We start from the raw sequence: 22,631 nt of genomic DNA, 5'->3' as shown, positions 1-22,631 counted from the left end.
CCATATTCTGCAGTTGAGGAAACTGAGGAACAGAGAGATTCAGAAAATTCAGGCATTGCTAGTACCTTATATTAGTGATGAGGATAACTTGTTATAGAATGGTTTTCCTCAGTTTTTTAAAGAAAAATGCAGCGGAGTCATGGATAATATTATGTTTGTATGTTCTTTTAGCTCTAGGGAGAATCCTGAGCCTAGATTTTAAGTTCAGTAAGTGTATTAGTCTGTTCTCATGCTGCTAATAAAGACTACCGGAGACTGGGTAATTTATAAAGGAAAGAGGTTTAACTGACTCACACTTTCACATGTCTAGGGAGTCCTCACAATCATGGTGGAAGGCAAAGGAAGAGCAAAGTCACGTCTTTCATGGCAGCAGGCAAGCAAGAGAAAGCATGTGCAGGCTGGGTGCAGTGGCTCACAGCTGTAATCCCAGCACTTTGGGAGAGTGAGGTGGGTGGATCACCTGAGGTCAAGAGTTCAAGACCAGCCTGGCCAACATGGCGAAACCCCATTTCCACTAAAAATACAAAAAATTAGCCGGGTGTGGTGGCAAGCGCCTGTAATCCCAGCTACTCAGGAGGCTGAGGCAGAAGACGCTTGAACCTGGGAGGCATAAGCTGCAGTGAGCCGAGATTGTGCCACTACACTCCAGCCTGGGCGATAGAGTAAGATGTCTCAAAAAAAAAAAAAAAAATTAATTACAATGGATTTCATTGCTTCATTTTCCAGAAGGTTTTCTATGTTCTCACAAAATCTCTCATTTTCCCTCCATTTTTTTTCTCCTGTGGTAAGATCAGTTAATATTGAAATATACCTTGATGTTAGCTGAGCACTGTGGCACATGCCTGTGATCTCAGCTACTTGGTAGGCTGAGGCACAAGAATTGCTTGAACCTGGGAGGCAGAGGTTGCAATGAGCTGAGATTGTGCCTCTGCACTCCAGCCTGGATTGCATTATGAGACTCTGTCTCAAGACAACAACAACAAAAACCCCAGGGAAACCTTGGTGTGAACAGCATTGAGTGATGTTTGTGATCATATGTTAATCCTCTTATATTAAAAGGTTAAAGGTAAAATACAGCCTTTTATATTTTCTGTTACTATTAATGACATTGATCAGAGTGGGTGTCAAATTATTCATTATATGAATTAATATTTATTGAGTATTGATCACTTGCTATGTTACCTGTGGAGAACGCAATGGTGATTAGGTGGAATAGGCTATTGGTTTAATTTGAATAGTATTAAAGATTCTCTCAGCTACAAAACCTCTCATTTGATTGTATTTATTCCTTTGGCTAAGAAACTACTCTTTTAAATAAAAGTATTTCTCCAGAGTAAATGTATGAGATTGCTATTAGTCACTTACATTCTATTATAAACTAGTTTGAGGCCCCAGTGGCAGCTAGTGGATTAGCTGCCTTGAAAGATTAATAGTTTTGATGGATGAGAAGGTAAGGGGGAGATGTCTCTGGAGCACAGAGTATTGCTAAGGAAAGGCCAATTAGGGTACGATGGTATTGCAAGTGGTATGAACACATAGGACCTGTTAGGTGTTGAAAGGAACAGATATAAAAAAGGGAAAGAGGAGGAAGGCAGAAACTAAGATGGCAAGTGCTAAAGGCAACCCATATCTTTGATCTTCTGTTTGTTTCTTTCTTTTCTTTTCTTTTCTTTTTCTTTTCTTTCTTTCTCTTTTTCCCCTCCCTCCCTCCCTCCCTCTCTTGTTACCCAGGCTGGAGTGCAATGGTGCAATCTGGCTCACTGCAACCTCTTCCTCCCGGGTTCAAGCGATTCTCCTGTCTCAGCCTCCCAAGTAGCTGGTATTACAGGCATGAGCCACCACGCCTGGGTAATTTCATATTTTTAGTAGAGATGGGGTGTCTCCGTGTTGGTCAGGCTGGTCTCAAACTCCTGACCTCAGGTGATCCACCTGCCTCAGCTTACCAAAGCACTGGGATTACAGGCATGAGTGAATGCGCCCGGCTGATCTTTTCTAGGGTTAGATTTGGTAGTGTTTCTTGTGTCTGTTTTCAGAGGTGTGCCAATAGTGGCTCTCAAAAGAGTCCTCCAACTTTTGCGGGGGCTGCGAATAGCCTGGATTCTTCTGACTCATGCAGAGTCTGGCTTTGCTAGGAAAATCTCCCACCATGCTCCAAGAAGCTTGTACATGTGTCTTCCATTGCTAAGAGGGTTGCCTCAATAGTTTTTCTCTCTAAGCATTTTTCTCGTTATTTTTTCTCTCATCACAAGTGTGGCCTTCTGAAACTGGACCTATGACTAAAGAGAGTCACATTATTTCTCAGGGGTTTCAAGAATTTGGTTGGGCGGTGTAAGATGACCTGGACTATTGGAAGACCCTCCAAACAGACACACAACAGTTACTCTAAATCCTTGGAAGAAGTCATGTTTCTACTTTCTTCGTGTAGTCTACTACTAACATTTGCTCATTGTGTACTCTGGACCAAGGGATAAAAAAGTGTTTTACATGCAGTGTCATCCTGAACTCTTGCAGACAACGCTATGAAGTAGGTATTAATTTTTAGTAATTTTTTCTGAAACAACATCTGATGTAAAAGAGAGCGTGTTAGGATTATATTAGCTAATGGAAAACATGACACATAATGCTTCAAACAAATAAGAAGTTTATTTTCTGTATGTCATAAAGGGGAAAGAAGGAGGCAGTCCAGGTCTAACATGCTGGGCTTCAAATGCCATCAGCTTTTTATCCCACCATCTTCAGTATATAGATTTTTTCCTCATATTTGTTGCCTTGTGATTACTAGATGGCTGCTCTGCCTCTGGCATTGCATCAGCATTCCAGAAAGGAAGAAGAGGAAAAGCTAAAGCAGTAGTTCTCACCTGGAGGTGATTTTGCCACCAGGGTACATTTGGAAACACATGGAGATACTTTTGTTGTCACAACTTGGGTGGAGGTTTGCTCCTGGTATCTAATTTGTAGAAGCCAAAGATGCTGCTAAACATCCTGCACTTTACAGGGCAACCTCCACAACAAAAATTATTTGGCCCAAAGTGTTGAGAAACCCCGGACTAAAGGCAGAAAGCACATGCTGTTCTGTCTGTCCCCCTTTAAAATGGATTATTGCAAGTGCAACAAGAAATTTTTCTTATATGTCATTGGCCCAAATCTCATCCCATAGTTGTAAAGGAAGCTGGGCGGCACAGCTATTTTTTTGTTGTTGTTGAGTCCATTGTCATCCTGAGCAGAATTAGAGTCGTGATAGTAAGAGAAGAAAGGGAGAATAGATGTTAGGTAGACATTGGGCAGTGTTTATTTCAAAAAGTTAGGTACTCTGTCGAAAGTCACAGAGGTAGTGAAGATCAGCAGCTGCTTAAACCTCCTCTAAGAAGGAAGGATGTCCAGCTGTCAGGTGCAGCTTCTCTCCAGATATCTGTATGAATAAAGCATGAAAATGCATGCACTGGGTATGGAAAGCCCTGGAGTTTTTCATCAGCCACAAGCAGCCTAGGAAATATTTCTTGCAGGATATAATGTGCAGTCTGTTAAATATTTATATCACTGATCTCTCAGCATTTATAGTGAGACTTGCCTTTCCTTTTTCTCCATGTAACCATAGGGCAATTAATTTCAGACCTGACTCAGTCATACTTTGCCTTTCAAGCCATCAAACTATTGGTGCTTCACTTCTCTCATTCTGAAAAAATTAAAAAGTGTTGTGATCACTGTTTGCCTTACTTAGGGTTCATTCTGGAATACAGACACTCTTCCAAGTATATCAACCAGCAAGACATTTTTTAATGCAGAGAATTGGAGGCTTAGGCAGCCATTCAGAGGGCTAGGGGGTGAAGGTCAGAGTCTGCCAATGATCTCTGCTGCCTGTCCACCAAAGAGGTCTTTCTCAGGAGAATGCCTGGCAGTTGCTGGCTAAGGGCTGTATGCCCACATGTCTGTATATGGCCAGCAACAGTAAATAAATGGTATCTTCTCTTCTACCTTTGGAATCGTCTTTGAGTGTTTCTCATTGGCAGTCTAACCTGGACCCATGGGGTATTGCAAGACGTAGTTCTGAAGCTTCTCAGGGAAAAATGTAGAATAGGGTGGAGTATGATGATGAGAAATTGACAACAAAGTCTGTGGCAGAAAAAAACATCTGAGTCTGAATAGAGGCATACGTATATGGCAATTTGGGGAAGAAGAACCCTCTATTCGGATGCTGGTAATGTTGCTACTAGTATTATTACCTTATTCTAGTTATGTATCTTTGGGAGGTAAATAGGGATTCTTTGTATCTGTTCTGATTTTCTAAAGTCATGGTGATGCTAAATAAATAATAAATAAGGATTCAATAACCTGCATAGATGGTGCAGAAGGTAATATATTCTGTGAGGCTCTGTAGTGCAGTGGGGGGTCCCAGAAATGAGACAAGGTTTAAAAAACAGTGCATAATTCACCAGCATGCTCTGGAAAGACCAGTCTTCAGAAAACAATCGTGGATGACTCAGCTTGTATATCTATCTCTCGCCTGCCTGCCTTTGCCCTTGCCCTTGCCTTTCCCTTTCCCTTTCTCTTCCCCCCACCACAACGTCTTTCTTTCTTTCTTTCTTTCTACAAAACTATCTGGAATTCTTTACTTGCTATAATTATGCATATGACTTATGGTGAGCTGATAAAATATAGTGCAAAATTAAATACAACGCAGGAAATAATAGAATTATCTCAGAATGAGGCAACCTACAGACATATCACATAGTCTGGTGTTGGAAGTAGAGCTGTAACCTGTAGTTATCTGCTGTCTGGGTCACATCAGGCTTTTAGTGTGTGTAACTCACAGGGTTTTGAAGGTATAATTCGATCTGTGCTACTTTTGAGTCTCTGAAATAGCAAAACCCATTATGACTATGTCCTATGGCCCTTGTTAAATCCTAAGTCTTGAGTTTCAGAATTCTGCTGATATTTAATATTTGAATTATCTCAAGGAAGATAAGGAAAGTGTATTACCATATTCCGTTTATTTCTTGAGTGAGGAAAACAGAAAGGGACTAAAGGAAAGAACTCGTTACCAAGAACAGTGTCCAAAGGTCACTGGTTTTGCTTTGTGGCTTTGCTGGAATAAAACCAACCTGTTTGGGGTTGCCTCGGTCTTAGGTTGGGTCATCTGGAGGCATATCTGGAAATGAGAATTCCTGTGTAAGTGATTTATTAAATGAGTACTCCCAAGAGAAACCAGTAAAGGAATGGGAGAAGCAAGACAGAAAGGAGTGGCCTTCAAAAAGTTTCAGGTTTTGGCCATTAGAAAAGAAAAAACATAGATGCTACAGGGATGTACAGAAGTTATAAAAGGGATCCCAGGGGATCTGGTCAAATCCCTGACAATGTGCTTAAAATGTAGTTGTAACCTTCTCTTTTGCTTTTATGAAACTCAGAATCTGGGGAAGGGAAAGAAAAATTTTCACATGGAACTGTAAAGTTTCTCTAAAACAAGGGTTGACAAACTTTTTCTAGAAATGGCCAGATAAAATATTTGAGTCTTTATGGGTCCCAAGGTGTCTGACCCAATTATTCAGTTCCACAATTATAATGAATGAGTGTGGCTATGTTCCAGTGAAACCTTATTTATAAAAACAGGGGTAGGGTAGCTGGATTTGGCCCAGGGAACATATTTTGCCAATCCCTGCTCTTGAGGTTCCTTGTATGTGCCTAAGTTTATTTTTCCTTTATTTATTCCCTATCTGCTATAAAGCATACAGGATACTTTGTACCATTGTCTATCTAAATGATGGTTATGACATTATGCTGGATCTTGAATTATTCTAGACCACTGCCTCCCATCTTTCTGGCATCCTGGCCATCTTTCACAATGTTGCAAAGATAATCTTCCTGAGGTATGACTCATCTCCTTTTATTCCCATGCTAAACATATTTAGCTCTCTCTTAGCCGTAAAATAAAATATACGTTTGGTGCATGGCATTCAGGAACCCCTGTGATCTGACTCCAGGCCAGTTTTCCGGCTTTATTTTCTCCTCTCTATCCTCATGTACTTATAGTCCAGCTACATTAAATTACTCGCCCTCTCTCCAATATGCCATATCATGTGTGTTTCCTGTCTCCTTGTAGTTTTCATTTTAATATATTTAAACTGACAAAATTATATATATAAATATATATGTATACTGACAAAATTATATATATGATGTACAACATGATGTTTTGATACATGTATACATTAGAGAACGGGCCAATTAACATATCCATCACCTCATGTGTTTATCATGTTTGTGCTAAGAACATTTAAAATCTACTTCCTTAGCCATTTTCAAGTGTGCAGTACATTGTTATTAAGTGTAGTCACTATGTTGTACAATACATCTCCTAAACTTATTCCTTTTATCTAACTGAAATTTTGTTATCTTTTGACCAACTCCCCAGCCCCATTCCTCCACCCCTGGTAACCACCGTCCTACTCTCTCCTTCTATGAATTTGACTGTTTAAAATTCCACAGGAATGAGATCATGTAGTATTTGCCTTTCTGTGCCTGGCTTATTTCACTTAGCATGAAGTCCTTCAGGTTCATCCACATTGTCACAAATGACAGGAGTTTCTTTTTTAAAGCTGAATAGTATTCCATTGCGTATAGATACTACATTTTTAATCTATTCCTCTGTTGATAGACATTTGGGTTAATTCTATATCTTGGCTATTTTGAATAGTGCTTCCATGAATATGGAGGCACCGATATCCCTTTAGCATACTGATTTCATTTCCTTTGGATATATACCCAGAAGTAGGATTACTGCTTCGTATGGTAGTTATATTTTTAATTTTTAGAGGAACCTCCATAGTGTTGTTCATATTGACTGTACCAGATTATATTGCTATCAGCAGTGCACAAGAGTTCCCTTTTCTCCACATCCTTGCCAACACTTGTTATCTCTTGTCTTGTTGATAATAGCCATTCCAACTGGTGATAGGTAATAACTCATTGTATTTCTAATTTTTATTTCCCTGATGAGTAATGATGTGGATCATTAAAAAAAAAGCCTATTGACCATTTGTATGTCTTCTTTTGAGAAATGTATTTTCTCATTATTTTCCCTTTTTAATTTTTTTTTTTTTGAGACAGGGTCTTGTTCTGTCATCCAGGCTGCAGTGCAGTGGCGTGATCATAGTTCACTGCAGCCTCTACCTCCCAGGCTCAAGTGATCCTCCTGCCTTAGCCTCCCAAGTAATTGGAACTACAGGCACATGCCACCATGCCTAGCTTATTTTTTTTAATTTTTATTTTTGTAGAGACAGAGTCCCGCCGTGTTGCCCAGGCTGGTCTTGAATTCCTGGCTTCAAGCAGTCTTCCTGCTTCAGCCTCCCAAAGCTCTGGGATTACAGGCGTGAATCAGTGTGTCCAATCTCCCTTCCCCATTTTTTAACCAGGTTATTTGCTTTCTTGTTATTGAGTTCAGTTTTAAATATATTTTGGATATTAACCCTTTATCAGATGTATGGTTTGCATATATATTTGCCCCTGTCTTTGCCCCATTTCTTCTCCTGGAATGTTCTTCTAGCTCTACATTTTGAAATCCTAACCATTCTCTAAGACATGATTCAGTCACCTTCCCCATTAAGCATTTTCTCCGTGAAGAAATAGTCTCTGCTTTGGACGTTGATAACAATATTGTCTAGTTCTATTAAAATTTTTATTTTGTTTACATTGTACTAGACATTTATTTGCTGCATTCACTACATTTTTAGTATACTGAGGTCTCTCAATATATATCTATATATTTTTACCCTTCATGGTGGCTTGCATATAGTATATATTCAGTAAATGGAGTTTTCAGATGAAGGGCGCATTCCTATATCTTGTGATTATTAATGATTTAAGTGCTGAAACTCTGACATTATTTTTCTTTTTCCTTTTTGTAGGCGAGAGCTGTTTTGGCAAAAGTTGGCTATCCAGAGTTTATAATGAATGATACTCATGTTAATGAAGACCTCAAAGCAGTAAGTGCTAAATTTACTGTACTTTTTTTTTCTGGCAAGTTTTACTGGCCTTGTGCCTTTCAACTAACCCAAGTCCAAGCAATTAAAACTGGTGATGCCAGAAAACACCAACTTTTGATTAATTCCTTGGCTCGATAGGAGCCTGAATATGCCAGAGAGATCACAAGATTTAGGGCAGATTCAAAATAAAGGAAGTGGCAGAAATGATGTGTAGCTGAGTGGGTACCATAAAACAAAGTAGACTTGGGTTTGGCCTAATTTGATCATAAAAGAAAGAATTAAGCAATTTGAGTATTTTACAATTAGTGGGCATGTTCTAATGGCAAATGCATCATGTTTGTTGTTAAACACTTTTTATTTACTTCATTCATATTAAATGAATAATAATAAATCTGCCTGCTGGGAGTTAACTTCATTAAACTTTATGAGTGTTTTGGCAAATTAAGTGCATATACATATGACTCTATAATTTATCGTGAATTGAACTGTGTATTTGCAGTAAGTTACTGATGAAAAATAGCCATAATTCTTTTTTATTCCGATATTTTGGGACATGTATTTTCCAGTAGGTCTATTAATCACAGGTCTTTCTAATCACAACCACTGTTATTTCCTCTCCTACAAATAATCCTGATAAATGATTTTTCTTCCTCATTTAAAAAACCTGCTTTTACCATTCACTAGATTTTCTTGAAAACATAGTCTTTTGTAATTCTTTAAGTAACTATAGTTCTGAGGTATAGCTCTTTCCTGAAATTGTGGTTCAACAAGTGGCATATCTGAAAGCAATCCCAGCTTTGTAGATGACCATCAGAATTTTACAAGACCATTCAAAATTGAGAGAAAGCATTAATTAGAGTCTTCCTCCATTGGGCTCTAAGATACAGCCTTCCAAAATATTGATCCAGTTGCTCTGGAAGAAAATAATTATGCCTCATAGCATCCTAAAACCCAGACAGTCTGTCTTATTATGCACTGTTTTGATGATGCTGAAAACCCCATTTTTATTATCATAACTGAAAATATTGAAGCACTTGACATATTCATGTACATTATCCTTTAATTCCTTCAGTGATTCTGTGAAATAGATGATGTTCATTCCCATTTTGCAGAAAAGGATAGAGAGACTCAAATAATTTAAGTTACCTCCTCAGTTCCACACAGAGTTTCAGAGTCAGGACTGAAATCTGGGCTCAGGAAGCTCTGCCTGTAATCAGAAAAGGGGTTCTTCAGGGTCCTTTTTAGGCAGCTGTGCTGGAGGAACAGAGAAGTCAGGGTGGAGACTTGGTGGGGGCAATGTGATGAGAGCTGTGGGAAGAAGAGCAGAGGGAAGGCCATGCTATCAGATAGTTAAGGGCACAGGTTCTAGTGTCATGGGCCTGGGTTTGAATTCTGCTGCTTTCACTTACTAGTTGTTTCATCCTGTGTAGGTTACTTAACTTCAGTTAGCCTCCCATTACTTACCTGGCTACTGGAAATAATAACCAAGTCTTAGTATTGTTGGGAAGATTACATGAGCTTATATACATGTAAAAACACCTGACATAATACTCTGGCACAGATTATAGCCTACTCCCTATAACAGGTAGCTTTGCAGATCAATATGGTCATTAGTGGTCCATTTTCAAATCTGCCTTATAAAATACTCCATTTCATTGATCCTTAATGGAAATAGACTCAAGCGTGAATTTCTACCAATTTTGGAAATATCACTATATCAGCCAGGAAAGTAAAAAGCACACTAGGTATTTTAAACAGGAAATTTAATACAGGAAATAGGTTGGAAGGCAAGAAAAGTGAAAATGAGGTACACCACAGGTTAAACTGGTATTGCTACTAAGAAGAGCATCACCAGGGCACAAAGTACCTTAGCAGGAGAACATGGATAACTCCATATGAGAGACAGTTTGGTGTAGAGGTTACAAATAAGGACCCTGAAGTCAAAGTGCCTGGAGTAAAAACCCCAGTCTACCATGTACTACAGTGTTACCTAGGGTAGGTTATGTATCCTCTCTGTGCCTTTCTTTATCTGAAGAATGAAGGTGATACTAATGCCTCCCATATAGGATTTCTTGGAGGATCAAATAAATTAACATATTTAAAGTGTTTAGAAGCATCCCTAACATACAGTCAGCACAAATATAAGTGTTAGCTGTGACATCTTCAATTCACACTTATGATAGTGGACTATTTTGGTTTAGAAAAATCCTCATGAATTAACTCATGCAGTGTCCAGGTCCCTCAAATTGATTTGAAAGGCTATACAGATGGAGCAGTCTCAAGCTTTAATCGAATAAGGTAGCACTTAAGGTTTACTCACAGTATTTAGTTGATCAAATTTTGTTGGCAGTCTGTTGCTGTCTAAGTTCAGAGCCCCACATTGAATGCAGGACCCATTGAATGCAATATCTTTTTGTGACAAGAAACCAGATGCCAAACAGGATGCCATATTGGGTATGCTTCTTTGTTTCTCTGGGGCCCCAGCTGAAGCCATTACACGCCAAGATTTTTAATCACTTCTGTGAAGAAATGGCTTTCATCTGACTCATTGCCAAAGCAGACACAATTACACCCAAGAGTTATAAAAGTTTAAAAAACTGGCAGTGAATAAATTCCAGGTTACATGAAATAAAAAGACATTTGTATTCAGAAACTGATTGTATCAGTCCATTTTCACGCTGCTATAAAGAAATACCTGAGACTGGATAATTTATAGAGGAAAGAGGTTTAATTGACTAATAGTTCCGCATGGCTAGGGAGGCCTCAGGAAACTTACAATCATGGCGGAAAGCAAAAGGGAAACAGGCACCTTCTTCACAAGGTGGCAGGAGGGAAGAGTGAGAGTTCAGGAAAAAACTGCTACTTTTAAAACCATCAGATCTCATGAGAACTCACTATCACGAGAACAGCATGGGGGAAACCGCACCCATGATTCAATCACCTTCCTCCCTTGACATATGGGAATTACAGATCCCTCCGTCGACACGTAGGGATTATAATTTGAGATGAGATTTGGGTACTGTGTTTCCGCTCTCTCACTTTCTCTCTCCCTCTACCCATGCCCTTTTCTTTTTCTGAGTGGCAGTTCTTCTCTACTCTCCTAAGTGATGGTACTATCACCTCCTCCCTTCTGTGACCCTAGGCACAGAAGTAGCAGGTGTGCTACTCCTGTGACTCCCACAGAGCCAAATCATATCACTGATAGAGAAAATGAATAAAAGCCACCCTAAAAATAGGTAAAGGATGATATGATTGTAATATTGTCACTGAAGGCAATAGCAAAAGGAGTAAAGTATCCCTGGTATACAATGGGACTGTGTTTTCAGTTTTAAGAAATATGTAGATAAGGACTGCTATAGGACCTATGAGAAATTTCTGGTAATACGAGCTCTAAGCATGAGAGGCTGTTACAAATGAAAAACAGCATGCTGCACTTGAGACAGGTGGAGATATGATTCATCAGGCACAAATGCAAAAGGAAAGAGGAGCGAGATTAGGTGATGGATCAGATGAAGGTCGAGAAATGTTGAAAATTGAAGTTGGGCTTGTGGAAATACAAGCAAATGAGATAGAATTAAGAGGTAAATTTGCAAAAGATTCAGATTGTTTTTTCTTTAAGGATGACAAGATAAGCTGAGGTACTCAGCAAAGCATTTCTGAACAACAATCCTGTAGTTTTGGAAAAGAACAAGAAAAAATAAAATGCCCATTATTTGAACCCTCATCAACATGCAGGAAAGCCTATTGGTTAGGCATCAGACCATTTTCAAATCAGCCTACTAAAGTATTCCATTTCATTGACTCAGTAGAAATAGATTCAGGCAGTGAGTTTATACCAATTTTGGAAATACTGCAGTATTAGCCAGGAAAGCAAAAGCACACTAGATAGTTTAAACAGGGAATTTAATACAGGAAATATGTTGGAAGGCAAGGAGAGGGAAAAATGAGATAAACCACAGATTATTAACTTTAGAAAGCAGCTGCTGCTCCTGTGCCTAGGGTCACAGAAGGGAGGAGGTGATGGTACTGTCACTTAGGAGAGTAGAGGAGAACTGCCACTCCAGAGCTGAGCTTCGGGGGAGAGACTGAAGATTCTTCCAGAGTCATTGTCCGAAAAAGAAAAGGGAGGGAGTGGAGGGGGAGAGAGAATGAGAGGCGGCACCACAGCACCCTTCCCTTCCTGCAACCCACTGATTTCCTCTAGTGCCTCCTATTTGCAGGAAGCTAATTGGCAAAGGAGTTTGGGAAACAGTTTTCAGGTTTCCAGTCTCCAGCATTACGGAACAGAGTAAAAGGGTCGGCATGCAGCTGAAAGACTATAGGAGAATAACCAGCACAATTCAGGACATTACTTATTCTTGTGAAAGCCAATGGAGAATTATAGTAAGGACTAAAGTCAGAATCATGGCTGGTCTCCGCTTACTTAGGAGAATTGGAAATGAGAAATGTTTCAGAGGCCAAAGTTTCTGGTGAGTGATACACACATACATACATATAAATGTGCATATAGGGATATGTAGATATGTGAACCTATGTAAGATTCTCTGGGGTGGGTCTGGTTTGCTTTGGCCAGTGAAACACTCGTGTGTGTGTGTGTGTGTGTGTGTGTGTGTGTCCGTGTGTGTGTGTGTACATGGCTGAGAGTGCCACTATGCAAGAGTAAGGTGATATTCAAATGGAATGCTGGAATGCTGGAATGCTGCAGAGAAAGATTGTTAAAATACTAAAATAATTCTTTACTATTTTTTTTTTTTTTGAGACGAAGTCTTGCTCTGTCGCCCAGGCTGGAGTAGCACAATCTCGGCTCACTGCAACCTCTGTCTCCCGGGTTCAAGCAATTCTCCTGCCTCAGCCTCCTGAGCAGCTGGGACTACAGGCTCGTGCCACCACGCCCAGCTAATTTTTTTGTATTTTTAGTAGAGACGGGGTTTCACCATATTGGCCAGGCTGGTCTTGAACTGCTGGCCTCATGATCCACTCGCCTCAGCCTCCCAAAGTGCTGGGATTATAGGCATGAGCCAGCACGCCTGGCCTCTTTCTATTTGTTAAAAAACACAAAACATTGCACTCAGCTCTCTCAGGGGACCCCTGGCCATCATGGCACTGGAGAGCTAAGAGTGAGCATTGGAGGTGGGGCACCCTGGTGCGCCCCAACCTTCCAGCCAGGCCTCTGTAATTCTCTCACACTGGCCTTCATCCAGACTGCTCCACTTGCCAGAGCAGACCAAGACCAGGCCCAGTGTGGAGATGGGACATCTGGTTCCAGTGCTAGTGTGCTGGCTTTAACTCCCTCACACCCACCTTCACATAGCTGTCTGTGGGAATTGCATCTTCCATGGTACACTGTATACGTGGATTATTAAACATTTTGAACATCACCCCTGTATATTAGGTTGGTGCAAAAGTAATTGTGGTTTTTGCCATTACTTTTGCCAAAAACCGCAGTTACTTTTACTCCAACATAATAAGTGTGCCTACATGTATATACACACATTACTTTTGGGCAAAGCCATCTAAACACACCAATCTTGCATATTGCTTTGCTGTTTAAAGAAGGGAAGATGTAGATACAAAATATGGATTCCATTAACTATTCAGAAAATCCTTCGGGTGCCTAACATAAAATCTTTCTAATAGATATTTGGATATATCTCTGAGTATCTTTAAATGGATTTAAATTAAATGAAGGGTGTCCTAGAATTTACACTTGCTACTGGCACAGTAAGGAAAGTATCACAGTTAGTGCTTCAGTATTTTTCATCTGCTTATTTTTACATGTAGCCTGAGGCCTATACTACGAATCATTTGCATTCCTATGTTGTGTCTTATAAACATGTACTTGCCCTACAGAGAAGCTGAACACATTTTCCTGTTCTGCCCTTATTATAGGCTCCCCATCTTTGGAGTGGTGCTGGTGGTAATAACTTCATTCTTCCATTTAGTCTGTGGATCTGGAATAGGATATTCAAGAAGAGAAATGTAGGTCCTCCTGAATTTTATGATTGGAACAGCTGTAGCTAGGAAATGACACAAGAGTCCCAATTAATTCTCCAAAGGTCACACAACTGAAAGTCAGGAGATGGAATTGATTGAAAGTCATCATCAACTTGACCTAGACTTTTTCCAGTAATTGAAAGGACAAGAGGCTTTTGAGCCAAGTATTGTCCCTTGCTGAATTTAATTTTTTCATTTTGGAGATTACAAGAGGCTTGAAAATATTCATGTGAATTCCTTCTTGTTTCAACTTCTACAACAAACAGAACTTTCCCAATAGTTTCTGGGCTTCAATTCTTTTTCTTATTCAACGGCCTTTTGAAATATTTAAAATTAGTAAAATATTATTACAATTAGCAAGTCTTGTAAAAGTAAAAACTGATATCATTGATACTATTTTTGAAGGTTAATATTTTTGAAGGAAATTCCTCTGAGAAAATTTCCCAGAAAGTGTTCTGAGCACAAGAACATATCTGAATTTTCTATCAGTTACAATCATATTCTGAAGGTTTTGGCAGAAAATGTGGGAAACGGAGAAAATGCACTCATAATATTGCGACATAATACATACTTCTGTTACAGTTTGTTAATATGTTTTTCTCTATTTCTATACAGCTGTAATTGATGTTCATATATAATTTCATATACCAATCTTTACAGTTAACATATTGTTGTTACTGTATTTTATAGCCTGTTACCATTATTTTAACAGCTGTATAGTATTTCAAGTAAGTTGTGTCATGATTTATTTATACAGTCTTACTTTGTCCTTGAATTGTTGGTTCACTTATTTAAGACCAATGAAAATAACATTGAGGTCAGAGCCAAATGACAGTGTAGTTTTGCCAGATTTCATAATCTCTTTAGCCCTGTTTCCTATCTATCATATGTGAGTAACAGTGACTGGCCCCTGCCTACCCCCAAACACTTAACCTGTCTCAAGGAAAAAAGTAAGACCTGTCCTCTATTACTTGTGATTTCCATTAAATAAATGGAATAGATCAATTAAACCAGGGTAAGAAAGAAGAAATATTCTCAACTCAATAATGAAAACAATTTTAAAATTATCTTTCTAAACATAGATCATCTATGGCAAATTGTAATAGTTACCTCTGAGTTTTGCTCCCCACAGTTATTTTCAGGGTTCTGGTAGGTCCTTATTTAAAGTATTTTTAGACTTGGGATCCTTTTCTTCTTTAAAAAGTGTTTTTTTTTTTTCTTTTTTTTTTTGAGACAGAGTCTTGCTCTATCACCCAGGGGCTGGAGTGCAGTGGCACGATCTCGGTTCACTGCAATTTCTGCCTTCCGGGTCCAAGCGATTCTCCTGCCTCTGCCTCCCAAGTAGCTAGGATTACAGGCACCTGCCACGAAGACTGGTTAATTTTTTGTATTTTAAGTAGAGACAGGATTTCACCATGTTGGCCAGGCTGGTCTCGAACTGCTGACCTCAAGTGATCCGCCAGCCTTGGCCTCCCAAAGTGTTGGGATTGCAGGTGTGAGTCACTGCACCTGGCCCTTTAGAAAGTCTTGAGATGATTTTCTGTTTAGTGTCTGTAGACTAACCTGAATGTCAAGGGATTTTTTTTTTCAGGTGGAACAGTAATGAAAGTATCACAATTAGCAAGTTTTCTAAAAGTAAAAACTTACCCCACTGATATTATTTTTAAAAAGTTAATATTGTTGAAGGAAATTCCTGAGAGAATTTTCCAGAATGTGTTCTGAATCCAAGAACATACCTGAATTTTCTATCAGTTGCAATCTTATTCTGAAGGTTTTGGCAGAGCTGTCTTGAGAACAAAAGCTGAAAAAGGCAAAGGATTGAACATTGGACACATCTTTTAACCATACGATCTGGGAATGCCTTAGGATTGCTAGTTAAGGCTGCTTTCTATAACAAGGTGCTTACTCTGTTTCTTCTGAAGCTAAAAGAAAATTTTTATCTTTTTTTTTTTGAGACAGCGTTTTGCTCTTGTTACCCACGCTGGAGTGCAGTGGCACAATCTTGGCTCACTGCAACCTCTGCCTCCCAGGTTCAAGCAATTCTCCTGCGTCAGCCTCCCGAGTAGCTGGGATTATAGGCATGTACCACCATGCCCGGCTAATTTTGTATTTTTGGTAGAGATGGGGTTTCTCCATGTTGGTCAGGCTGGTCTTGAACTCTCGACCTCAGGTGATCTGCCCACCTCGGCCTCCCAAAATGCTGGGATTACAGGCATGAGCCACTGCCCCTGGCTGAAAACTCTTATCTTAAAATACAATCAATTATAAGATTTTGGCCAGCACAGTGGCCCACATCTGTAATCCCAGCACTTTTGGAAGCCAAGGTAGGTGGATCACTTGATTCCAGGAATTTGAGGCCAGCCTGGCCAACATGGCAGGACCCTATCTCTACTAAAAATATAAAAATTAGCTGGGGATGGTGGTGCATGTCTGTAATCCTAGCTACTTGGGAGGCTGAGGCACAAGAATCGCCTGAACCTGAGAGGTAGAGGTTGCAGGGAGCTGAGATTGCACCACTGCACTCTAACCTGGGTGACAGAGCAAGACTCTGTCTCAAAAAAAAATTAAAAGATTTCTTTTCATTACGAAGCATTTCAAATGTTGGAACCTGATGTAAAATAATAATTTGAACACATCTATTTTTAACGTGTGAAACATTAGCCATATTAGCTTTGTACACGCACACATGCATTTTAAATAAATAAAACAAATGGATTTGGAATTTTGTCATCTTCCTTGATCTAATCTCCTTCCTTTGTGTCTATCTCCATCCCTGGATATAAACACTACCTTGAGTTCAGTCTTACTGTTGTTATTCCTATGCCTTTCTTTATGCTTTTGCTACATAGATAGGCATCCTTAAACAGCATACAGTATGGCTTTGCGTGTTCAAAAACTTTATATTTTCTCATAGCTATAACTTACCTTATTCACTCTGCATAATTTTTAAGATTATTTCATGTTCATGCATACAGAACAATCATTTAAACTGTTGTATTGCCTTCCATTATGTGAATATACCACGATTTGTTTATCAGTCCCTCTTCCCCCCACCCAAGCAGTTTGAGGAAGGGACAATTTAAAGTCATAGCTTTATAATTTGTTGGCCAAGCAGAACACAGAGGATGCCAGGAAACAATACTTTTATTTCTGCCTTTCTCCATGTGCCTTCGGTTATTTTACTCCTTCCTTTATATTTTGGCCTGGTCTCCTGGGAAGATTGTTAAGATGACTCATTAACAAAAGCTTGTCCACAGACGTGAGTAGCCACTCTGTGTTAGGGAGGAGCTAAATGTGAGCCAGACATTGGCCAACAAATAGGGGACTGTCAAGCCTATAAACATCAAATTGCATATATTCATTCAAACCTGTGGGTTTCATGTACATGCATATTTTAATATGTGCTTTTAAACTATTAAAGTTATAAAAATTACAGTTAATAAGAATTTGGTTACTCTTGGTTATTTCCTTATTCAAATGTGTATTTTTCTTATTTTCCATAGTAATACATTTAAAAACCAAAGCATTGGAGGTCACTACAAACTACTGCATTAACCGCTCCACAGATCTTATTTACAATACATAGCTAGGTTAAATATTGCTAGTTTTGTTGATGGAGTGCCTATAATGGAAACTGTCTGCTGTTCTCCTTCCAAAACAAGAAAAGGAACTAAAGAATCAATTATGTCTGTTTCCCTATCTGAATAGACAACACTGTTGTGAGCTGCTACCAATTTCCTGTGTTCCCATGCAAGCTATAATCTATGATTTGCCTCTGTAATTTCATTAATATTTAGTGACCAGAGACGTTTTGTGTGTTAACGGATACATTCTGTTAATAATTAAATTATTCTGGTGACTTCATTGTGTTTACAATAGAAAATAGGTCTCTGAATCACATTCATTTTTTCCCTTTATGAACAACTACCAATTATTTGACTAAATCATCGTCTATAAGCTAAATGAGGTTTCAGTCAACTAAACTGCATGTTACTAAAAAAACTTATGTGACAAATAAAGTACGCATTTTAGAAAAGATCAAGGGCTCGTGAGCCAAGAAATTTCAAACCAAAGATAATATGTTTTGTAAAGGTTAAAGTCGATTTTTCAATTAGAAAGGAAATGGAACGCATTGTAAATGACTGTAGCGTCTCTTGTGCTGTTTTCACTGTGATCCAGAAATGACCATATTGATTTTTGAACTTCTTGCGTTAAAGGAAAATCACTGAGACTAAATTTCATGGCTTTGTGAGTTCCGGGTTAACTGATAACAGCTGAGAGAGGCTGTGAATGCTGCAGCTTTTCTGCTAGTTGCTCCTTCCTATGCTGAAGGATTTTTTTTAGAGCCATCTTTTATCTTTACTTAGAACAATGACGTTGTGGTTTGTTTTATTCAGATCAAGTTTTCAGAATCCGACTACTTTGGCAATGTCCTTCAAACTCGCAAGTATTTAGCACAGTCTGATTTCTTCTGGCTAAGAGAAGCCGTTCCAAAAACAGAGTGAGTATTAAAAAAAAGTTAAATAGATAAATACATTGGTGAGAAGTAGAGTCTCTTTAGATTAAACTTTGTAATTCCCCTCAAGTCAGAGTAGCTGGCTTGCCAGTTATCTTGTTTTAGCAAAATCTGTGTCATGTTTTGCCAACTCTTATTTTTTATGTTATGTGATTCAGATCTTCAGTCTAATTACAAATCCCCTGTTTCTAGCATCAACACATATCAAGAGAAGGCTTATTAGATGCAAACATTAGAGTTATTTCTAGATCTAGTTATGAATATATATACAGGGGAAATTTCTTTGGATTTTCACATTCATGTAGAAGCTTTTGATGATCGTAAAAAAGAATAAATAATTTTTAAAAAACTATGATTAGAAATGTCAAAGTAAATGTATAGAAGGAACTAGAAAATATTTGTTGAGGTAGTGCCTATCAAAGAACTGAGAGCTATATTGTTTTTATCCAATAGCAGTTATGATTTATTTGCCTTCCTCTCAGCTGCCTATAGGAGTTTTTCCTACAGGTAGGAGAGTTTCCTTAGGAACTTTTAGGCCCAGGGCCCACCAGCTATGATTTCTTCCCTTAGCAAAATGTCAGTGATGGTGACAATGATGATGGTAGCAGCTAACAATTATTATTTGTTTACATTGTACCAGAAAGTGCTTTACAATTTTTAATTCATTTTATCCTCATATGAATTCTGTGAGGTATAGGTACTATTATCCCCATTTTACAGGAAAATAAAAGGCTTACAACTGAGAAATTCTTCAGCTTAGGTTTGGGTCACATTTTGTTCTGTCTGCTGTTGCTTTTGATTCCTGGGACTGGATTCCGTTCTGCTAAGGCCCACTTCTCTAGGGCTTTCCCCCCTCCTGTTCTCCAGATTGGATAATTTCTATTGATCTGTCTTCAACTCCAGAATTCCTTTTTTATTTTAATTGTGTTATTATTTTTAAACTTACTTTTTATTTCGATAGGTTTTGGGGGAACAGGTGGTGGTTGGTTACATGAGTAAGTTCTTTAGTGGAGATTTCTGAGTTTTCGGTGCACCCATCACCCGAGCACTGTACATGTACACTGTAGCCTTTTGTTCCTCAACCCCTTCCCCCTCTTTCCCCCGAGTCTCCAAAGTCTGTTGTATCATTCTTTTTTTTTTTTCCACATATGTGGTACTTTTAATATCTAATAATGATGACATCTCATATTACTAGGAAAGAGATGAACTTCTTAATAAATATTACTGGAAAATGTGGGTACTTTTTTTTTTAGAGATGCATTTTTTAAAATTGTACTTTAGGTTCTGGGGTACATGTGTAGATCATGCAGGATTGTTGCATAGGTACATACATGGCAATGTGGTTTGCTGCCTCCATCCCCCTGTCACCTATATCTGGTATTTCTCCCCATGCTATCCCTCCCCAACCTCCCCACCCCCCACTGTCCCTCCCCTATTCCCCCCAACAGACCCCAGTGTGTGATGCTCCCCTCTCTGTGTCTGTGTGTTCTCATTGTTCAATACCTACCTATGAGTGAGAACATGCAGTGTTTGATTTTCTGTTCTTGTGTCAGTTTGCTGAGAATGATGGTTTCCAGATTCATCCATGTCGCTGTAAAGGACACGAACTCGTTTTTTATGGCTGCATAGTATTCCATGGTGTACATCATTCTTATGCCTTTGTGTCTTCATAGCTTAGCTCCCTCTTATGATTGAGAACATAGGATGTTTGGTTTTCCATTCCTGAGTTACTTCACTTAGAATACTGGTCTCCAACTCCATCTAGGTTGCTGCAAATGCCATTATTTCATTCCTTTTTATGGCTGACAACTCCAGAATTTCCATTTGTTTCTTATAGTTTGTATTTCTCTGTTGTGATTTCTTTATTGAGCCATTGTCATTGTATTTTCTGTTAATTCTTTGAATATAGTTTATTTTAATTCTTTGAAGTCATCTATAATAGACACTTTCAAGTCTTTGCTAAATCCAATATCTGGGCTCAAACTAACTAGAGTTAGTTTTTATTGATTTCTCTCTTTTTTTTTTTTTTTTACAGTTTTTCCTTTGTATAACATTTTTTTGTTGTGAATGACAGTTTAGATTGTATGTTATAGCAACTCTGGATTCTGATTTATTTTTCTTTTTTTTTTTTTTTTTTTTTTTGAGATGGAGTCTCGCTCTTGTTACCCAGGCTGGAGTGCAATGGCGCGATCTCGGCTCACCGCAACCTCCGCCTCCTGGGTTCAGGCAATTCTCCTGCCTCAGCCTCCTGAGTAGCTGGGATTACAGGCACGCGCCACCGTGCCCAGCTAATTTTTTTGTATTAATAGAGACGGGGTTTCACAATGTTGACCAGGATGGTCTCGATCTCTCGACCTCGTGATCCACCCGCCTCGGCCTCCCAAAGTGCTGGGATTACAGGCTTGAGCCACCGCGCCTGGCCGATTCTGATTTATTTTTCTGAGGTTTTTTTTTTTTTTAAACAAAAGTAGCTGTCCTAACTTATACTGCAGAATAGACCTTCCCTGTAGCATCCAGCTGTCTGTGTCTCCGTTCAGTTTTTTAACTATTATTTTTAGTTTGTAGCCTCACTTCTTGATGGTTGTCCCTGTATCTACATAGCTTAGTGCTCTGTCAGTGATCAGGTCAGAGCTTATGCTCAAACACCTTGAGACTATAGGGCTTCCACCCTCTGCCAGTTGTTCTGTGTGTGGGTTGGGAGCACCTTCCAAGTTACAGCCAGTTTTCAGTCCACTTTCAATTTCACCTTCCACCAGGCCCTCACTGGTCTTCCCTGCACATGTACCTAGTTTCCCGGTCAGCCAGGGATGTGTGGAGTGCTTATTTAGCCCTTCTGTTACTATTTCAGTTACAGGATCTCTCTTTTAAATTTCTGACTGGGGTTTCCTCATTAGTTTTCTATTAAGTTAGCCATTCAAAAATTTTAAAAAATATTTTGTGGGTACATAGTAGGTGTATATATTTATGAGGTACATAAGATATTTCAACACAGGCACAGAATGTGTAATAATCACATCAGGGTAAATGTGGTATCCATAGTCTCAAGCATTTATCCTTTCTTTATGTTACAAACAGTCCAATTATACACTTTGACTTATTTTTAAATCTGTAATAAGTTGTTGACTGTAGTCACCCTGTTATGCTATAAAATACTAGATATTATTCATTCGATCTAACTATATTTTTGTACCCATTAACCATCCCCACTTACCTTGACCCATTACCCTTCATAGCCCCATTCTACTCTGTATCTCCATGAGTTCAGTTGTTTTAATTTTTAGCTTCCACAAATAAGTGAGAACACGTGAGGTTTGTCTTTCTGTGCCTGGCTTATTTCACTTAATATCTTCTAGTTTCGTCCACGTTGTTGTAAATGACAGGATTTCATTCTTTTTTTTTGGCTTAATAATACTCCATTATATATATGTACCACATTTTCTTTATCCATTTGTCTGTTGATGAGCACACAGGTTGCTTCCAAATCTTGGCAATTATGAACAATTCTGCAATAAACATGGGAGTGCAGATGTCTCTTTGATGTGCTGATTTTCTTTCTTTTAGGTATATACCCAGCAGTGGGATTGCTGGACTGTAGGGTAGCTCTATTTTTAGTTGTTTGAGGAACCTCCAAACTCTTCACCATAGTGGTTGTATTAATTTACATTCGCATGAACAGAGTACGAGGCTTCTGTTTTCTAAACAACCTCACCAGAATTTGTTTTTGCGTCTTTTGAGTAAAAGCCATTTTAACTGGAGTAAGATGATATCTCACTGTAATTTTTGATTTGCATTTCTCCAATAATCATTGATGTTGTGCACCTTTTCAAATACCTGCCTGCCATTTGTATGTCTTCATTTGAGAAATGTCTATTCAGATCTTTGTGTCTATGTGTCTGTTTTTATGCCAATATCATTCTATTTTGGTTACTATAGCTCTGTAGTGTAATCTGAAGTCAAGTAATGTGATTCCTCCAGTTTTACCGTTTTTACTCAGGATAACATGGGCTATTCTGGATCTCTTTTGGTTCCATATACATTTTAGGAATTTTTTTCTATTTCTGTGAAGAATGTCACTGATATTTTGATGGGGATTACAGTGAATCTGTAGATTGCTTTTGGTAGTATGGGCATTTTCACAGTATTGT

At 38.8% G+C, this 22,631-nt stretch overlaps 1 protein-coding gene across 2 annotated transcripts in view; it reads left to right on the top strand.

Moving 5' to 3' along the window:
• The window catches only part of PHEX (phosphate regulating endopeptidase X-linked), a 217,787-nt gene that overhangs the window by 134,151 nt on the left and 61,005 nt on the right, over positions 1-22,631 (top strand). For both annotated transcript variants that reach the window (XR_010338162.1, XM_012477402.2), the window contains exons 14-15: positions 7,899-7,976; positions 18,368-18,471. Coding sequence is in view for 1 of the 2 variants with exons in the window: in XM_012477402.2 (XP_012332825.2) it covers positions 7,899-7,976; positions 18,368-18,471 (182 nt within the window). In the remaining variant the exon portion in view is untranslated. The remainder of the gene's footprint in view (positions 1-7,898; positions 7,977-18,367; positions 18,472-22,631) is intronic.

This window comes from Aotus nancymaae, unplaced genomic scaffold, assembly GCF_030222135.1.
Source record: "Aotus nancymaae isolate 86718 unplaced genomic scaffold, 86718_ANA_hifiasm-v0.15.2.pri h1tg000058l, whole genome shotgun sequence".
NCBI lineage: Eukaryota > Metazoa > Chordata > Mammalia > Primates > Aotidae > Aotus > Aotus nancymaae.
Note: the sequence above shows the minus strand (reverse complement) of the source record. Positions and strands in the feature narration are given on the sequence as shown.